This window comes from Coregonus clupeaformis, chromosome 16 (genome assembly GCF_020615455.1).
Source record: "Coregonus clupeaformis isolate EN_2021a chromosome 16, ASM2061545v1, whole genome shotgun sequence".
Classification (NCBI taxonomy): domain Eukaryota; kingdom Metazoa; phylum Chordata; class Actinopteri; order Salmoniformes; family Salmonidae; genus Coregonus; species Coregonus clupeaformis.
In genome coordinates, this window is record NC_059207.1 from 57,133,468 (window position 1) to 57,152,849 (window position 19,382).

At 43.6% G+C, this 19,382-nt stretch overlaps 1 protein-coding gene across 1 annotated transcript in view; it reads right to left on the reverse strand.

Annotated features, from left to right (window-relative positions):
* LOC121585202 (collagen alpha-1(XXVII) chain B) overlaps window positions 1-19,382 on the reverse strand; it is a 164,561-nt gene that overhangs the window by 126,264 nt on the left and 18,915 nt on the right. The window contains exons 3-4 of the mRNA XM_041901636.2: window positions 15,930-17,323; window positions 9,521-9,574 (exon numbers count right to left, since the gene is read on the reverse strand). Of these exons, the coding sequence (XP_041757570.2) occupies window positions 9,521-9,574; window positions 15,930-17,323 (1,448 nt within the window). The remainder of the gene's footprint in view (window positions 1-9,520; window positions 9,575-15,929; window positions 17,324-19,382) is intronic.

Genomic DNA, 19,382 nt, shown 5'->3' on the forward strand with positions numbered 1-19,382 from the left:
GGTACAGAAACATTTGTTTGCAATTACAGAGATCATAAGTTTCCTGTAGGTCTTGACCAGGTTTGCACACACTGCAGCAGGGATTTTGGCCCACTCCTCCATACAGACGTTCTCCAGATCCTTCAGGTTTCGGGGCTGTCGCTGGGCAATACGGACTTTCAGCTCCCTCCAAAGATGTTCTATTGGGTTCAGGTCTGGAGACTGGCTAGGCCACTCCAGGACCTTGAGATGCTTCTTACGGAGCAACTCCTTAGTTGCCCTGGCTGTGTGTTTCGGGTTGGAAGACCCAGCCACGACCCATCTTCAATGCTCTTACTGAGGGAAGGAGGTTGTTGGCCAAGATCTCGCGATACATAGCCCCATCCATCCTCCCCTCAATACGGTGCAGTCGTCCTGTCCCCTTTGCAGAAAAGCATCCACAAAGAATTATGTTTCCATCTCCATGCTTCACGGTTGGGATGGTGTTCTTGGGGTTGTACTCATCCTTCTTCTTCCTCCAAACACGGCGAGTGGAGTTTAGACCAAAAAGCTATATTTTTGTCTCATCAGACAACATGACCATCTCCCATTCCTCCTCTGGATCATCCAGATGGTCATTGGCAAACTTCAGACGGACCTGGACATGCGCTGGCTTGAGCAGGGGGACCTTGCGTGCGCTGCAGGATTTTAATCCATGACGGCGTAGTGTGTTACTAATGGTTTTCTTTGAGACTGTGGTCCCAGCTCTCTTCAGGTCATTGACCAGGTCCTGCCGTGTAGTTCTGGGCTGATCCCTCACCTTCCTCATGATCATTGATGCCCCACGAGGTGAGATCTTGCATGGAGCCCCAGACCGAGGGTGATTGACCGTCATCTTGAACTTCTTCCATTTTCTAATAATTGCGCCAACAGTTGTTGCCTTCTCACCAAGCTGCTTGCCTATTGTCCTGTAGCCCATTCCAGCCTTGTGCAGGTCTACAATTTTATCCCTGATGTCCTTACACAGCTCTCTGGTCTTGGCCATTGTGGAGAGGATGGAGTCTGTTTGGTTGAGTGTGTGGACAGGTGTCTTTTATACAGGTAATGAGGTCAAACAGGTGCAGTTAATACAGGTAATGAGTGGAGAACAGGAGGGCTTCTTAAAGAAAAACTAACAGGTCTGTGAGAGACGGAATTCTTACTGGTTGTTAGGTGATCAAATACTTATGCCATGCAATAAAATGCAAATGAATTACTTTAGAATCATACAATGTGATTTTCTGGATTTTTGTTTTAGATTCCGTCTCTCACAGTTGAAGTGTACCTATGATAAAAATTACAGACCTCTACATGCTTTGTAAGTAGGAAAACCTGCAAAATCGGCAGTGTATCAAATACTTGTTCTCCCCACTGTAAATCCACTGCCGATTAATGGTAGGATAAGTCCTCCTGGGGAAACAGAACATAAATGTGAAACTAACCAAGTCGGCCCCATTCAACAAGGACAGGGACTGATAGGACCATTTGGAAAATAGCATTGTGAAGGCGTCTTGTGAGTAGCCTGATAAAAAAGTCAATATTAAATGATGTTGGAGAGAGATGAACTGCTGAGCTTAGACAACGTTGGACGTGCTGGGGTTATGTCCATCACAAACACATCTGGTGACAGGGATGATGACAGTTGAAGTTAAGACATAAATGTGTTTATTTAGTTGTACATGAAAATAAACTAGCTAAAAGCATTCTTGAACGCAAAACCCTCTGACTTCCCAGGTTTTCCTTTGTGGAGGAGAGGATCCAGAGTCTCAATCCAGAGGATGAGGAGAGACAGAGGAGAGACAGAGGAGAGACAGAGGAGAGGGACTGACAAAAGACAAAAAAGACAGTGGAGAGACAGGGGACGGCCAAGTACAAGTGTGCGGTTTAGTTTCCCGCCTGCCTCAGTGTCTGTTATTATCTGTGCTTTATTATCAGCCTACTGAGAAGGCAGCAGTTCACTCTCTCCTCCACATGCTGCCCAGTCCCAGCACAATAGCTGCACACAGCACACTGGCTGGACATATGGAGACACTTACCAGAAGCTCATCTAAAGATTTCCTCTATTTAACCATTCAGTGCATCTCACTGCATTTGCATTAGCTCGATATGATTAAATCATATGGAAATCATTATCTCCAAATACAAAGAGGGGAAAGAAAGGGAGGGAGGGAGAGAGAGAGAGAGAGGGAGGGGGAGAGAGAGAGGGAGGGGGAGAAGGGTGGAGAGAGATACAGAGAGAGCGAGAAGACAGAGAGAGACAGAATGGTGGAGAGACAAGTTCGTTAGAAGTAGACACACATGAAGAAAGTAACAGATTAGCTTACACATAATATTCAATGAAGGCATGATAAGTGAAGTGACGTGGCGCAAGTAATGGAAAGGTAGAGATATATTCCCCTTATGGAATTACTCAGTCTATCCTTCAGCCATGCAGTGTGTGGCCTGACATGGGAGGAGTGATCCTCTGTTCTCTCCTGAGTCCTGATAGTATTCGCACTGATCCCTGTAAAAATAGGCCTTTGACTTGCATACAAGGGAAGACCTCTGCCCTGAGTGTGTATATCACACACACACACACACGTCAGCTCATTCGTCACATGCACACACACCCATACACACATGCACACACAAACAGACACGCACACCTGACTCTCTCACCCTGTCCGGGTCCTGGCCAGGTTTACAATGTGGGCCAACGATTTTTACAGGGGTGACGGGTAGAGTGTTATAGTCTTTAATAATAATAATAATAATACTTTAATAATAATTTTATTTTAAGTGCTTTTCAAGACACCCAAAGTCACTTTAAATACACAAGAAAATCAGCAGGATAAAAAGCAATAAAATCATACATTAAAATAAGTAAGTACAGTGCATTCGGAAAGTATTCAGACCCCTTGACTTTTTACACATTTTGTTACGTTACAGCCTTATTCTAAAATTTATTAAAGTATTTGTTTTTCTTCATCAATCTACACACAATGTCCCATAATGACAAAGCAAAAACAGGTTTTTGTAAATGTTTGCTAATTTATGAAAAAATTATAAAAACATATCACATTTACATAAGCATTTACAGTTGAAGTCGGAAGTTTACCTACACCTTAGCCAAATACATTTAAACTCAGTTTTTCAAATTCCCTGTCTTAGGTCAGTTAGGATCACCACTTTATTTTAAGATGGTGAAATGTCAAAATAATAGTAGAGAGAATGATTTATTTCAGCTTATATTTCTTTCATCACATTCCCAGTGGGTCAGAAGATTACATACACTCAATTAGTATTTGGTAGCATTGCCTTTAAATTGTTTAACTTGGGTCAAACGTTTTGGGTAGCCTTCCACAAGCTTCCCACAATAAGTTGGGTGAATTTTGGCCCATTCCTCCTGACAGAGCTGGTGTAACTGATTCCGGTTTGTAGGCCTCTTTGCTCGCACACGCTTTTTCAGTTCTGCCCACAAATTTTCTATAGGATTGAGGTCAGGGCTTTGTGATGGCCACTCCAATACCTTGACTTTGTTGTCCTTAAGCCATTTTGCCACAACTTTGGAAGTATGCTTGGGGTCATTGTCCATTTGGAAGACCCATTTGCGACCAAGCTTTACCTTCCTGACTGAATTCTTGAGATGTTGCTTCAATATATCCACATCATTTTCCTTCCTCATGATGCCGTCTATTTTGTGAAGTGCACCAGTCCCTCCTGCAGCAATGCACCCCCACAGCATGATGCTGCCACACCCGTGCTTCACGGTTGGGATGGTGTTCTTCGGCATGCAAGCCTACCCCTTTTTCCTGCAAACATAACGATGGTCATTATGGCCAAACAGTTCTATTTTTGTTTCATCAGACCAGAGGACATTTCTCCAAAAAGTACGACCTTTGTCCCCATGTGCAGTTGTAAACCGTAGTCTGGCTTTTTTATGGCGGTTTTCGAGCAGTGGCTTCTTCCTTGCTGAATGGCCTTTCAGGTTATGTCAATATAGGACTTGTTCTATTGTGGATATAGATACTTTTGTACCTGTTTCCTCCAGCATCTTCACAAGGTCCTTTGCTGTTGTTCTGGGATTGATTTGCACTTTTCGCACCAAAGTACGTTCATCTCTAGGAGACAGAACGCGTCTCCTTCCTGAGCGGTATGACGGCTGCGTGGTCCCATGGTGTTTATACTTGTGTACTATTGTTTGCACAGATGAACGTGGTACCTTCATGCGTTTGGAAATTGCTCCCAAGGATGAACCAGACTTGTGGAGGTCTACAATTTTCTTCTGAGGTCTTGGCTGATTTCTTTTGATTTTCCCATGATGTCAAGCAAAGAGGCACTGAGTTTGAAGGTAGGCCTTGAAATACATCCACAGGTACACCTCCAATTGACTCAAATTATGTCAATTAGCCTATCAGAAGCTTCTAAAGCCATGACATGATTTTCTGGAATTTTCCAAGCTGTTTAAAGGCACAGTCAACTTAGTGTATGTAAACTTCTGACCCACTGGAATTGTGAAACAGTGAATTATAAGTGAAATAATCTGTCTGTAAACAATTGTTGCAAAAAATACTTGTGTCATGCACAAAGTAGATGTCCCAACCGACTTGCCAAAACGATCGTTTGTTAAAAAGAAATTTGTGGCGTGGTTGAAAAACTAGTTTTAATTTTGTACATTTACGTCATTTAGCAGATGCTCTTATCCAGAGCAATTTACAGTTAGTGAGTGCATACATTTTCATACTGCCCCCCCGTGGGAAACAAACCCACAACCCTGGCATTGCAACCCCCATGCTCTAACAACTGAGCTACAGGTGACTAATGACTCCAACCTAAGTGTATGTAAACTTCCGACTTCAACTGTAGATCCTTTGCTCAGTACTTTGTTGAAACACCTTTGGCAGCGATTACAGCCTCAAATCTTCTTGGGTATGACGCTACAAGCTTGGCACACCTGTATTTGGGGAGTTTCTCCCATTCTTCTCAAGATCCTCTCAAGCTCTGCCAGGTTGGATGGGGAGCGTTGCTGCACAGCTATTTTTAGATGTTAGATTGGGTTCAAGTCCGGGCTCTGGCTAGGCAATTCAAGGACATTCAGAGACTTGTCCCGAAGCCACTCCTGCATTGTCTTGGCTGTATGCTTAGGGTCGTTGTCCTGTTGGAAGATGAACCTTCACCCCAGTCTGAAGTCCTGAGTGCTCTCGAGCACGTTTTCATCAAGGATCTCTCTGTACTTTGCTCCGTTCATCTTTCCCTCAATCCTGACTAGTCGTCCAGTTGCTGCTGCTGAAAAACATCCCCACAGCATACTGCTGCCACCATGCTTCACTGTAAGGATGGTGCCAGGTTTCCTCCAGACGTGAGGCCAAAGATTTCAATCTTGGTTTATTTTGGCAAACTCCAAATGGGCTTCCGTCTGGCCACTCTAAAATAAAGGCCTGATTGGTGGAGTGCTGCAGAGATGGATGTCCTTCTGGAAGGTTCTCCCATCTCCACAGAGGAACTCTGGAGCTCTGTCAGAGTGACCATCGGGTTCTTGGTCACCTCCCTGACCAAGGCCCTTCTCCCCTGATTGCTCAGTTTGGTTCCAAACTTCTTCCATTTAAGAATGATGGAGGCCACTGTATTCTTGGGGACCTTCAATGCTGCAGACATTTTTTGGTACCTTTCCCCAGATCTGTACCTCGACACAATACTGTTTCGGAGCTCTACGGACAATTCCTTCGACCTCATGGCTTGGTTCTTGCTCTGACATGCACTGTCAACTGTGGGACCTTATTTAGACAGCTGTGTGCCAAATCATGTCCAATCAATTGAATTTACCACAGGTGGACTCCAATCAAGTTGTAAAAACATCTCAAGGATGATCAATGGAAACAGGATGCACCTGAGCTCAATTTTGAGTCTCATAGCAAAGGGTCTGAATACTTAAGTAAATAAGGTATTTCTGTTTTATTATTTTTTCTAAAAACCTGTTTTCACTTTGTCATTATGGGGTATTGTGTGTAGATTGATGAGGAACATTTCATATTTAATCCATTTTAGAATAAGGCTGTAACATAACAAAATATGGGAAAAGTGAAGGGGTCTGAATCCTTTCCGAATGCACTGTACATAAAAGTACACTAAACATTAGGACAGACTAACCATGGAGAACACTAAACAAGATGACAGATTAACCAGGGAAATTAACTAGACAGAGGGTAAAAGCTAAGACAACAGAGAATCCAGGTAAGCCTGTATGAAGAGGTGTGTCTTTAGTGTGGACTTGAAAATGTGTATGAATTTTGAGGTTCTGACATGGAGAGAGAGGGAGTTCCAGAGTTGGGGGGCTGCACTGCTAAAAGCAGTTTACAGCCCATTCATACAGAACAGACATTCTAACACACTCTGAGGCCAAACGGATCGGAGAGAGACATGACGCCTGGAGCCAGATTACTTGAAGTCAGATAACAGACTTCTCAACGCTCAAATGTGCTCTACAACATGAGTGTTCAGAAATAAAAGGGGAGAGCATGTACATTCTGTATGTAGATCACATGAAATGACATCAAGGAAGTAACATAATGAAACTGTTAAATACAGTTAACTTAATATTGCAGTGGTTGGTTTTTCCTAGCAGAAAATGTGTGTGTACTGTATAAACAATACCCAAAATGTTATAAACAGTGAATGGAATGCCAGTGCAGTGCTGAACGGCACTACGATCGACCTGCATCAGCATTCTGTCTGAACCACTATGTGGATTGCAAAGTCAGAACAGCAAAGTCCTGATTTGGACCCAGGAACATTCATTTTGATTTCCTCTTCAGTGGCACTACCACGCTTCACTACAGTCAGTTTCACTTTCCTTTCTACAGTGAGCGTAATATTTCAATTAGCAATTGTGCTAATGCCCTATCCCTCAGTCCATACAAGGCCTACTTCAGCAACTGCTTCAGCTATTGAACTGCGCACCATACCACCTTCACACTGCCCCTGCTGCCTGCGCTGCACTGAGCGTCATTTCCCCACCACAAAGCCTCCTTTGATCGTGGCCCAGGCACCAGGCCTTTCCCTATAGGGCTGGGTGATATCCTCCTCAGGCAGGACTTTCTTTGAGCGCTAGCCGGCTAGCCGCCCGCAGGCTTGACGACTGGGCTGAAGAACGCCAGTGTGATGCTCTCACGTGTCTGAAACGGAAGAGGTGGAGGAGGTAGTGGTGGAGGTGGTGAGACTGTCTACCCACAGTCAGACATGACACCTCTCTGTCAAGAAAAGATAGCGGTTAGCGAGCTAGCAAGCTAGTGAGTTTGCTCACGTTCACACAGCACCGACTGCCACCAACGCTACTTCAGAAGCTGAGCTGTGATGATAAATGGCTATACGTCTAGACGGCTCACATGTGCTCTCTCCTCGTGTGTTGAGTGACGGTTGCTAGATTACATCTCACGTCTCTGTGTCAAAGGTGAAAGGTCAAATGAGGTCAAGCGTTTCTAAAGCTTAGGTTTCATTACTTGCTTCAGTCATGTGAAAACAGTTTTCATAATCAGTATCCACCTTCCAGAGCAATCAAGGACAGTTTCAGAAAGATTAGGAGGGTCACAGAAAATAAGTTGTGTTTCACGGTTTATTATGTCTTTGTCAAGAATAGAAGAATCAAAGTGGTCCCTGTGTGTTTGTGTTTGCTGAGCCAGAGAGAAGAGATATCCAGATCCACTTGACAGGCAGGCAGAAACTCAACCACTTATTTTAGCCATCATACAGTCTTGGGGGCGAATCTTAACTTTCACTTAAGTCACATTTTCACTTAGTCTCCCATTGACGTCAATGCATGACTAAGTGAACATTTGACGATTCGCCTGCCCCATACAGTATAAGATATTGCAACGCCAAATCACCCAAGAATCATTCATTCCATAGTGAAATGGAGTAAGTCGTCTCAGGCTCTTGATCATGAATGAACTGTATGGAGGTAGTGTACTGGAGGGAGGTGGAAGTGAGCTCTAGGCTAGCTCTTAAATGCCTTTAATAAGACGGGGACAAAGCCCTCTTTCTTCAGTTAAAGAGATTGGGTTCCCACAGCCTACCCCTCTGAGGCCCCGTCCCAGCCCCCAGCCCACAGACACAGGGCAGGCACAGTAGCACAGTCTCACAGACTAGGCAGGTAGCTCCCGCACACGCACATGCACGCACACGCATGCGCACACACACACACACACACACACACACACACACACACACACACACACACACACACACACACAACCTAGCCAGAGAGCATCTGTCTTAATTCACTTCGTGTACTCCGTCCTTGACATCTATTTATCTCAAACACAGAAGATACAGTATCTTGTTTTTCTAAAATAGAAAATCCCTGACAAGCCAAATAAGAGAAAAGCTGATGCTTTCTGATGCTCTATCTTACATCAACTCTTGATCCACTGATCCACTAGTTTCCTGTGATACTGACATAACTCTGCTGGGGGGTGGATTTAGTCCTGCTTAAAGTCTAATACTGAGCATCTATTTTAATATGACATGGGTTAGATGGGTTAGATGGGTTAGATAGGTCCTACATTGAAAGTGCAACAGCTACAGACAAAAGCATTGCCCTACGAGGTCACAGGGAGTCTACCCCCAACAACAACAACTGTCAGAAAGAAAAAACATCAACACGTTTTTGTTCATAATAACATTAACTTACGCACTTTTCACAAACTCCTATACTGTTCTCAAACGCAGTCACAGATTGAGAATAGGTCCCCAAGTGGAGAAGCCTGGCTATAGTGAAGGATTCGATTTACAGCACCAACACACTGAAGGTATTCATACAAGTAGAAGTAGCCTAACATAGAGGCTAAGTGAAAATGAAGCACTAGCACTGTATAAATACCTGATAGTATGGTATTTTCGTACTAATCCAAAGAGCTTTTTCTAAATTTTGCATAACGTACTCATTCTTTAACACCTGAATTGCTCCTATATACCCCATACATTGAAGACCTTATGTGTTGAACTCAATGACTTCACTCACTCATTTCACTTTGGCGCCATTGACTATCATAGTGTTACAGCTGTTTCTTGCTCTCCAGCTTTAGAGGCATACCTTGGCAGCAGACAAACAGTGTGATCAGAGCCAATGGAAACTAAACCTAGGATGATTTATGCTCCATAATCCAAATATGTTATTGAGTACTTTATCACAATGCTCAAAAAGCATGTCTGTATCAAGTCACTATTACTGGTGTTATTTGTATGCATTGATGTTGGAATATAGACAGTACAATGGATCAGACAAGGGAACAGGCATAAAGGATGTAGCTAGCTACAGTACGTGATTCTGAATGGAAAGAAAGAGTGAAGGATGGGAGGTTTTTATGAAGCTTGTCTGTCATTGGTTATAGTACATAGGTTCTCAATCTTTTCCATTCCAAGGTCCACTGAAACTTTGAAAAAAACTGAAAGCTCTTTGAGGCTCCACGGGGGTCATAGGCTTCCTGGTTGAGAATTACTGTTTTAGTGTACACCAAGAGAATCAGGAACACAACAAAGAGAAACTCACCCGTGACCCACTCTTCCCTGGCATCCCTGGCTTCCCAGGAGGTCCTTGAAGTCCCTGGAATGGGAAAATAAAAGATGTCAATTAATTAAAGCAGGAAGTGCGTAAGAACACTAACCATCTGTGTACAGGAAGGGACTTGAATTGATTGGTTGAATCCACGTGGGAGAACAGTACTTGAATAAGAAGAGTTGTGGAAGAACTTGAGAGTTGGAAATGTAACATGCAATCCACATAGTGACATGTCATTGCTAGGTAAGATAATTGCCTTCATTAGCCTTCATTAAGTTGGCAGTAAAACACCTATCCATATACCCAGTACTGAATATACTTGGCCGCTCAAAACCCTGCCATTCTGTGTAGGCTATTACATTCAGTACAGCTTAGTTTCAACTTGGAACAGTGTTAGCAAAACTCCTTTGTTAGGTCTTGGGTTTAAATGTTGGCAGACTCGCTGAGAGTGTATTGTTAAGCCTGCTACGGCTCACTCCCACTGAAACCAATATTATACCAGTTCCAAAACCACTACAGTGCTTGGATATGGAAGTGTGAGTCATTGTGCTGGGAGCAGGCAGGGTGTCCTGGCCTGGACGGTGGACAGGGTCTGTGTTGCTCAAGTCCAACCACAGCCACTCTTGTTAATTACGGGCATCAGCTAGCTTTAAACCAATTACACACATGGATTAGCCCAGCTCTAAAAGGTCATTGCTAATAAGGGGTCAGCCTCTGCAAAGAGCAGACTATTAGTTTGAAATGTTAGGTTTGGTTCTCATTTCCACTTTTCTACTAGCACCAGGCTCATAAAAACACAGAGGAAAGAGGAAATGAAAAAACAGCGTGATATATGATATACGGTTTTGTTAACATACAGTAGGAACTTAATGGTGTATATATAAAAGACTTGCTCCAGAGAAGTCTTGATAGTTCAGAGAATTGTTGATATTTGGACACTTTAACTACCCTACTAAGACCTTTTTGGGGGGGTAGGGTGGTGGGGGGGTGGTTTCGTCCAGGCCTCAGATGTCGTAACACAAAAGGCCCAAATTTGGGCCAAACACTGGAGCTATGTCTGATAGTGAAAATGCACCACAAGACTACTACGAAGACTACTTTACACAGATAGAGAAACAAGTCTTTATCGAACAAGCCTGTAAGTACCCATTGAAGAGACCTGTTCTCGGAAAGTGCTGCTGGAGTACAGTGCTGAAAGAAGACTGTTTATGCTCTGGTGTGGTCCACAGTTGAAATGACACTGACAGCTTGGATATATCAAAGACCATTGTGGGCTGTGCCAGGACCCATGTGAAACCTCACAGATGCCAAGCTTGCACTACAGTGGGGTTCAACAGTGTTTGAAGATTACAATAGTCAGACTGGCAGTCGCAAACTCACACGTGAGTAAGGACCTCAAACGAAGATTGGCGACAGTTCTATCAAAATTCCAGTACATTTGTACAATTGCACTGCTCTGAAGAATGTCTACTCTATAATTCTACTGACAGGAATAGAAACAAATTGTAGTTGTGGGATTTTTCATTCTGAATGAGAGAGTTATTCTAGCTGGTGTAAACCTAGGAAAAAAGAGCTGTGTTTCATAGCAGTGGAACTTGAAAGGCATTCTTACACATTATCATGCCAGAAGAGGAGACACACACTAGGCCTAGATCCTGGTAATGTCAACCTTGACCAAGCATGAGGGCGATGGATCCAGCTCTGCATCAGCTAGCTCTCCAATAAACATGTTTCTCACAGCTTTAGCTGGCTATGACGTACATAGCAGTGTGGATGCCCTCACTGCAGAAGCATGAGCAGGGCTCTCTGGGCCTCAGTTAACAATGGAAAATGTGGGTAACCATCATCAGTACCCCAGACCAGGGAATTGCTTCACAGCAGGGCCTGTGTAATGTGTGCAAATGTCTTCAATATAACGAGTAACAGCCATTATATATATATATATTTTTTAATGAGCTATGCCATACTTTGAGTACAATGAATGGTCTGAAAGTTCTGAAAAAGTCTGATATAAATATCTGACATCAGTATTTGATTTAGCTTTGGACAGAGTTAAGGGCAGACATTGACGACTTAGTAGCACAAGCAAGTGTTATCATCTACTACATCAACATACAACATTGTGAGAAGATTTTTGACCGCTTTGCATCTTGACGCCACAATATAATACATGAATACATCTGAAATAGTCTATGGCATAGGGACACATGGCCAAGGGCAAGAAGTGTCAGAAATTACTGATAACTCACATTTCATGAGATCTTTCAAAACAAGCAAAGCCTCAAGCCTGCAATCCCATCTGGGCACCATAACATTGCAAGGTTCCAATAAGAACAAATGACCTGCACGCTATGATCTATCAATGGTCTGTTATGAGCTGGACAGTCATGCTTGTTATAGTTTTGAAAGCTGTTCAAACATCTGACATAAGTCATAAAAAGTTTATTTCTTAATACAATGTGAGTTTGCTCTCTTGGAAATCCATTTAACATTTTCATAGTTTTCCCAAGACGATAAACCTTCACTTCACCCCAAAAAACCTCCACCACAACCTCCACTACAGGCTTGAAATCCCAACACAGATTTAACTCAACAAAACGGACCAGAATCATCATCTTAACACACTCAACAAATCCTATTCCAACCCCAATTATCAAGCCAAGCATTCCTTTCACTTCATATTAGTCACTTCATGCAACGTATGGTTGGTTCCAAAACTATCAAATGTTCCGAGGTGCTTTATCCACCATGACCTTTGAACCTGCTCTAAAGTTCTCCATTCTTCCTGCAGTCACAAACCCTTCTGGGAGGAATCTCTCGCCCCGGCGTCAGGCCCTCAGCTCAGACACACAGACCACTGGCTGGCGGGGCCCTTCTGTCGGCCTGACTATTTCTACCCATCCCGCTAAAAAGGAAATCTCACATTAGCAAGCAACGCTATGAAGAGTAGCTAGTAGCTAGCACCGCAAGCATTTTATACTTGATAAGTTGGGCACTAGCGAGCAGGCTATAGGATACAGTGAGGGAAAAAAGTATTTGATCCCCTGCTGATTTTATACGTTTGCCCACTGACAAAGAAATGATCAGTCTATAATTTAAATGGTAGGTTTATTTGAACAGTGAGAGACAGAATAACAACAAAGAAAAACGCATGTCAAAAATGTCATAAATTGATTTGCATTTTAATGAGGGAAATAAGTATTTGACCCCTCTGCAAAACATGACTTAGTACTTGGTGGCAAAACCCTTGTTGGCAATCACAGAGGTCAGATGTTTCTTGTACTTGGCCACCAGGTTTGCACACATCTCAGGAGGGATTTAGTCCCACTCCTCTTTGCAGATCTTCTCCAAGTCATTAAGGTTTCGAGGCTGACGTTTGGCAACTCGAACCTTCAGCTCCCTCCACAGATTTTCTATGGGATTAAGGTCTGGAGACTGGCTAGGCCACTCCAGGACCTTAATCTGCTTCTTCTTGAGCCACTCCTTTGTTGCCTTGTCCGTGTGTTTTGGGTCATTGTCATGCTGGAATACCCATCCACGACCCATTTTCAATGCCCTGGCTGAGGGAAGGAGGTTCTCACCCAAGATTTGACGGTACATGGCCCCGTCCATCGTCCCTTTGATGCGGTGAAGTTGTCCTGTCCCCTTAACAGAAAAACACCCCCAAAGCATGTTTACACCTCCATGTTTGACGGTGGGGATGGTGTTCTTGGGGTCATAGGCAGCATTCCTCCTCCTCCAAACACGGCGAGTTGAGTTGATGCCAAAGAGCTCGATTTTGGTCTCATCTGACCACAACACATGCGTTTTTCTGGATTTTTGTGTTGTTATTCTGTCTCTCACTGTTCAAATAAACCTACCATTAAAATTATAGACTGATCATTTCTTTGTCAGTGGGCAAACGTACAAAATCAGCAGGGGATCAAATACTTTTTTCCCTCATTGTAGGTTACATTTTGGTGAGCTCCTGCTGAATTACTAGATAGAAGAAAAAAAGAAAGAAAGAGATACTGTAGATGAAGCCTATGCAATATGTTCCAAGAAACTGAACATATGCAAAACTGAAGGCCGGTTAGTGACTCTTCTAAGCTTTGTAATTTCCAATGAAAGCCTGCAAAGACAATTTTCTCAGTCAGTGCCTACCTGACTTAATAAGACCACACAAAACAGGGCTCAAGGGGGCACTTCGATGTCTGTAACCCATGGAAGGGCTTCATGTCAGGGGCTTTTTATGAGGGCTGAACCTACTCCAACCACCCAACCCCCTACCGTCTCGCTAGCCACAGATTGACTTTGCATCAGGCTCCCTGCTTGTTTAACACCATGGGCAGAAGAGGGATTGGTGGCAGAACAGTACAGAACAGCTCACAGAGCTCAGTATGTAATATATCAGGAGTTTAAAACATCAGCCTTCTGCCACACATGTAAAAATGTATGCGCACATGACTGTAAGTCGCTTTGGATAAAAGCGTCTGCTAAATGGCATATTATTATTATTAGGTTAGGAGTCCCTAATTTACATTGAAGTATATACACACATACTGTACATACAGTGCCTTGCAAAAGTATTCATCCCCCTTGGCGTTTATCCTATTTTGTTGCATTACAACCTGTAATTTAAATTCATTTTTATTTGGATTTCATGTAATGGACATACATGAAATAGTCCAAATTGATGAAGTGAAATTAAAACAATAACTTGTTTAAAAAAATATTTAAAAAATAAATAAGTGTTGACAGCATATGTATTCACCCCCTTTGCTATGAAGCCCCTAAATAAGATCTGGTGCAACCAATTACCTTCAGAAGTCACATAATTAGTTAAATAAAGTCCACCTGTGTGCAATCTAAGTGTCACATGATCTGTCACATGATCTCAGTATATATACACCTGTTTTGAAAGGCCCCAGAGTCTGCAACACCACTAAGCAAGGGGCACCACCAAGCAAGCGGCACCATGAAGACCAAGGAGCTCTCCAAACAGGTCAGGGACAAAGTTGTGGAGAAGTACAGATCAGGGTTGGGTTATAAAAAAAAGATCCAAAACTTTGAACATCCCACAGAGAACCATTAAATCCATTATTAAAAAATGAAAGAATATGGCACCACAACAAAACTGCCAAGAGAGGGCCGCCCACCAAAACCCACGGACCAGGCAAGGAGGGCATTAATCAGAGAGGCAACAAAGAGACCAAAGATAATCCTGAAGGAGCTGCAAACCTCCACAGTGGAGACTGGAGTATCTGTCCATAGGACCACTTTAAGCCGTACACTCCACAGAGCTGGGCTTTACAGAAGAGTGGCCAGAGAAAAGCCATTGCTTAAAGAAAAAAATAAGCAAACACGTTTGGTGTTCGCCAAAAGGCATGTGGGAGAATCCCCAAACATATGGAAGAAGGTACTCTGGTCAGATGAGACTAAAATTGAGCTTTTTGGCCATCAAGGAAAACGCTATGTCTGGCGCAAACCCAACACCTCTCATCACCCAAGAACACCATCCCCACAGTGAAGCATGGTGGTGGCAGCATCATGCTGTGGGGATGTTTTTCATCAGCAGGGACTGGGAAACTGGTCAGAATTGAAGGAATGATGGATGGTGCTAAATACAGGGAAATTCTTGAGGGAAACCTGTTTCAGTCTTCCAGAGATTTGAAACTGGGACAGAGGTTCACCTTCCAGCAGGACAATGACCCTAAGCATACTGCTAAAGCAACACTTGAGTGGTTTAAGGGGAAACATTTAAATGTCTTGGAATGGCCTAGTCAAAGCCCAGACCTCAATCCAATTGAGAATCTGTGGTATGACTTAACGATTGCTGTACACCAGCGGAACCCATCCAACTTGAAGGAGCTGGAGCAGTATTGCCTTGAAGAATGGGAAAAAATCCCAGTGGCTAGATGTGCCAAACTTATAGAGACATACCCCAAGAGACTTGCAGCTGTAATTGCTGCAAAAGGTGGCTCTACAAAGTATTGACTTTGGGGTGGGGGGTGAATAGTTATGCACGCTCAAGTTTTCTGTTTTTTTGTCTTATTTCTTGTTTGTTTCACAAGGAAAAATATTTTGCATCTTCAAAGTGGTAGGCATGTTGTGTAAATCAAATGATACAAACCCCATAAAAATCCAGGTTGTAAGGCAACAAAATAGGAAAAATGCCAAGGGGGGTGAATACTTTCGCAAGCCACTGTACACACACATGCCAGTGGAGGCTGCTGAGGGGAGAACGGCTCATAATAACTTCCAGAATGGAATGGCATCGAACACCTGGAAACCATGTGTTTGATGTATTTGATACCATTCCAATGATTCCGCTCCAGTCATTACCAGGAGCATGTTCTTACCAATTAAGGTGCCACCAACCTCCTGTGACACACACCTCTATTTAAAAACATGTTCTTACCGCGGGTCCCGGTTCTCCCTTTAGTCCAGGTGGTCCCGGCCCAGCCAGCAGTGAGAACTGGGTCGGTTCCAGGTCCCAGGTTTGGAAGCCATCTGTGGCAGGCGGAGTGACAGAGATAAACAAGTTGGGTTTGACAGCCTCCACACTGGTCACTTTGGGCTCAGGTTTCTTTGCAGCCTGCGCGGTCAGCTGCTTCCTCTGGATGGAGAGGAAGGAGGTGTTTGAGTTTGAAGAAGAAGAAGTGCCTTGTTTGGATGCTGCTGTGGTTTGGAGGTCCGGCTTCTTCTTTAGTGGCCGGGTGGTGGAAAGGGTTGGTGCAGCAGCCAATCTGCTCCCTGTGGGCTTCGGCGTTTTAACACCAGGTTCCACCGCCGTGCTCTTTTTAGCACTGCTGTCGCCATGGGGTGTTGGCTTTGGGGATGTTTGTGTTCCGCTGGTCCTAAGGGGTACAGTAATAGTTTGAGTCTTGGCCACTAAGGGGCGCTCTAATCCTGGCCTGGCCGTTGTCGGGGCGACAGTCGCAGGAAGGGACAGGGACATAGTTCCAGACTTTGGTGTGACAAAACTCTCACGCACAGAGAGGGTTGGCGCCACTGTGGGGCGGTTAGTCGGGACAACAAGCTCAGTCCTGGTTCTGTCCCCAGCCAAGACCAGACTAGGACTCTGGGCTTTCCTGGTTACCTCAGTTGGCAGCAGAGGAGTGTGGAAGGTGACAGTAAGGTTTGGGTTTGAGGGGATCAGAGGTAGCAGGGGTGGGAGATTTACGGGCCTGTAGGTGTCGGCCTCCCTGCACTGTTTCTTTATGTACTTACAATAGTTATGAGCTGCCTTGGCAGAGGGGTAAATATCAAACTGGCAAATGGCGCCCTCAAACTGCACCGAGTTCTGGGCCATCTTACCCAAAAGGAAAGAGCCCTCGGGATCCAGGGCCTCTTCTTTTTTAGAATGCAGATCTGCATGTACACTAGTCTTCCCACAAGAAGTATATAACGAGACCCTCTGGCCTCGGATGTCCAGGGCCAGGCTGTGCCACAGGCCGTTGTGAACATCATAGTCAAAACGGACCAAGTCCTTCTGGCCAACGTAGACCAGGACCTTCCCCGGGATGAACTGGACCCCCAGCTGCAGTCTCCTCCTCTTGGACAGGACGGTGAAGAGGAAGGCGCTGTTGACGCGGTGGGAGCTCAGGCTGAGGATCAGAGAGAGGTTGGTGGTGGGGTAGGAGGCCGGGGGGAGGACGGAAGACAGGGGGGCCTGGACCCGGGCCCGCTGGGTGAGGATGACCCCAGACTTAAAGGGGATGACCCCCTGGGGAGCAGCGCGGGCCCCTGGGGACGATGAACCCCCTCCGGTCCTTGTCCCTGTGAGCCCCAGCTGCTGTAGGACGTCCACATCTACAGAGAACCAGAAGAAACACACATAGTCAGACACATCAAACAATGGACATATCTACAGAGAAAGAGGGCAGAGACAAACAGATCAGAAAAATCCCACCATGTCTACATCTATAGACAAGCAGAAGAAAAACACCATCAGACAAATCACACGTCACATATCTACAGAGAACCAGAAGAAACACACCACAGATCACACAATGACCATATCTCATACAGTAGGCGTGCAAAACATATTCAGACAGTCTAGACAGAAAATGGAAGTTCAATAGGGTTAAAAAGTGTCCCAAAACTAGCGTGTTTTAGACACAAAGACTCAACATCAGGGTGCTTATAGACAGTTTACAGATGATGTCAGATTTCTGGTTGCAAAGGTGTGATGTGACAGCAAAGTGGCATGGTATTTATCATGATGTTTGTCTTTTCTGTGTCCTCTCACTAAAGAAGGATTGGGTAATAGTGATGTGGACTTGACAGAGGAGATCTTGTTCTATGCTAGGACATGTTCCAGGCGTTCAACCATCTTTACAGGATTTCTGAGAGACAGAGAGCCTCTTCAGAGTTGCTAAATGTAAATAATGTGTTTAGTTGAATTCAGTAGTGGCATTCAAATGTTGTCAAAGTCATACACTGGCAATATGGTCCATCAATCATGGCACGCTTTAAGCAAAACAACAGTGAAGATGCAGTGCATTGATTTTCTGTTATCAGACATCACTCATGCACTAAAATAGATGGCGATACCACGTGGACAGTGTTCATCGTATTCAAGTACAGCTGCAGGATCAACTCATCTTATAGTCTTATAGTCCATGGGCCACACCCCCAAATTTGGGCCGTTGGGCTCACTTGGGGTGAGGATGTCTCATAGTGATTTCCTTGAAGGTCTATGTCCCTAGAGTTGGTAAATATGTGATAGCAGTGCAGCAATGGAAGCTTTCTCTGTTATCACTCTTTCTTTCATCACTCCATTCCATTCATTTTTCCCATAGGGATTTCACCCAATGACAAACAATGTCAGTTTACAACAAGTTAATGCTCATGGATACCCTTTAATCATATATCATTGGAAAGCTTCGATTCACAGCTATCCATCAGACATATTTTCACAATGTTCAGGTCAACAGAACTTTGACCTTTGATCTCTAGGGTAGATATGAGAATTACCTGTATAAATTGCTTTTAAAAAACTGATACATGTTTAACTTTGTTTGACAAGTGGTTCTGAAAGATCTTGAAATTAACTTTCAAATTATATATAATATAACCAACTTTGAAATGACCACTTACAACTATAGTAAAAAAATAGCCAATATTGTGCCATTGCCATTAGAATGTTGGAAGCTTAGCCATAGAATTCCATGTAGTGGGGCAGCTATGTTTTTGGATTGTAGCTTTGGTGATAGAAGCACCTAATTGCACACACACAGCTAGAACAGCGTTTAAAATATATTTGTAGATACAGGGCCATCACAGGATTCACACATAATAATTATAATAATTAGTCATTTAGCAGACGCTCTTATCCAGAGCGACTTACAGTTTTAGTGAGTGCATACATTTTTCATACTCACATGAATCCCAAAGAAGCCTTTTTTCAATATGGCTGCCAAACAATTCAAATGGGTATTTTTGGATCAATTTCACATGAACATACCTGTATGAAATATAATTGTAGTATGCCCAATAATATTTACAATTTTCATAGTGATGTAGACTACACAACCAAATGAGCCAGGTGTGCCAGATATATAAAGATGCTAAATTATTCACTGAATTGTGGTAAGAATGTGCCCAAAAAGATGCTGATTTCTAAAGATGTTTCGATCCTTCATCGCAATATTTTATGTAAAATGCATTTGTGCACGTGAAAACTCATGGATATGAGCTGATTAAAATGATATACAATTTTATCCTATTAACTGTTTACATAAAATAGAGGACTAGAAAATTGTAAAATTCCATAGGAATGCCAATGTTTTAACCTAATATCTTGAGGATAAGAGTAGCAAACCAATACACATAGTTAGTGTAAGTTAAGATGTATTCTTCCTATGGG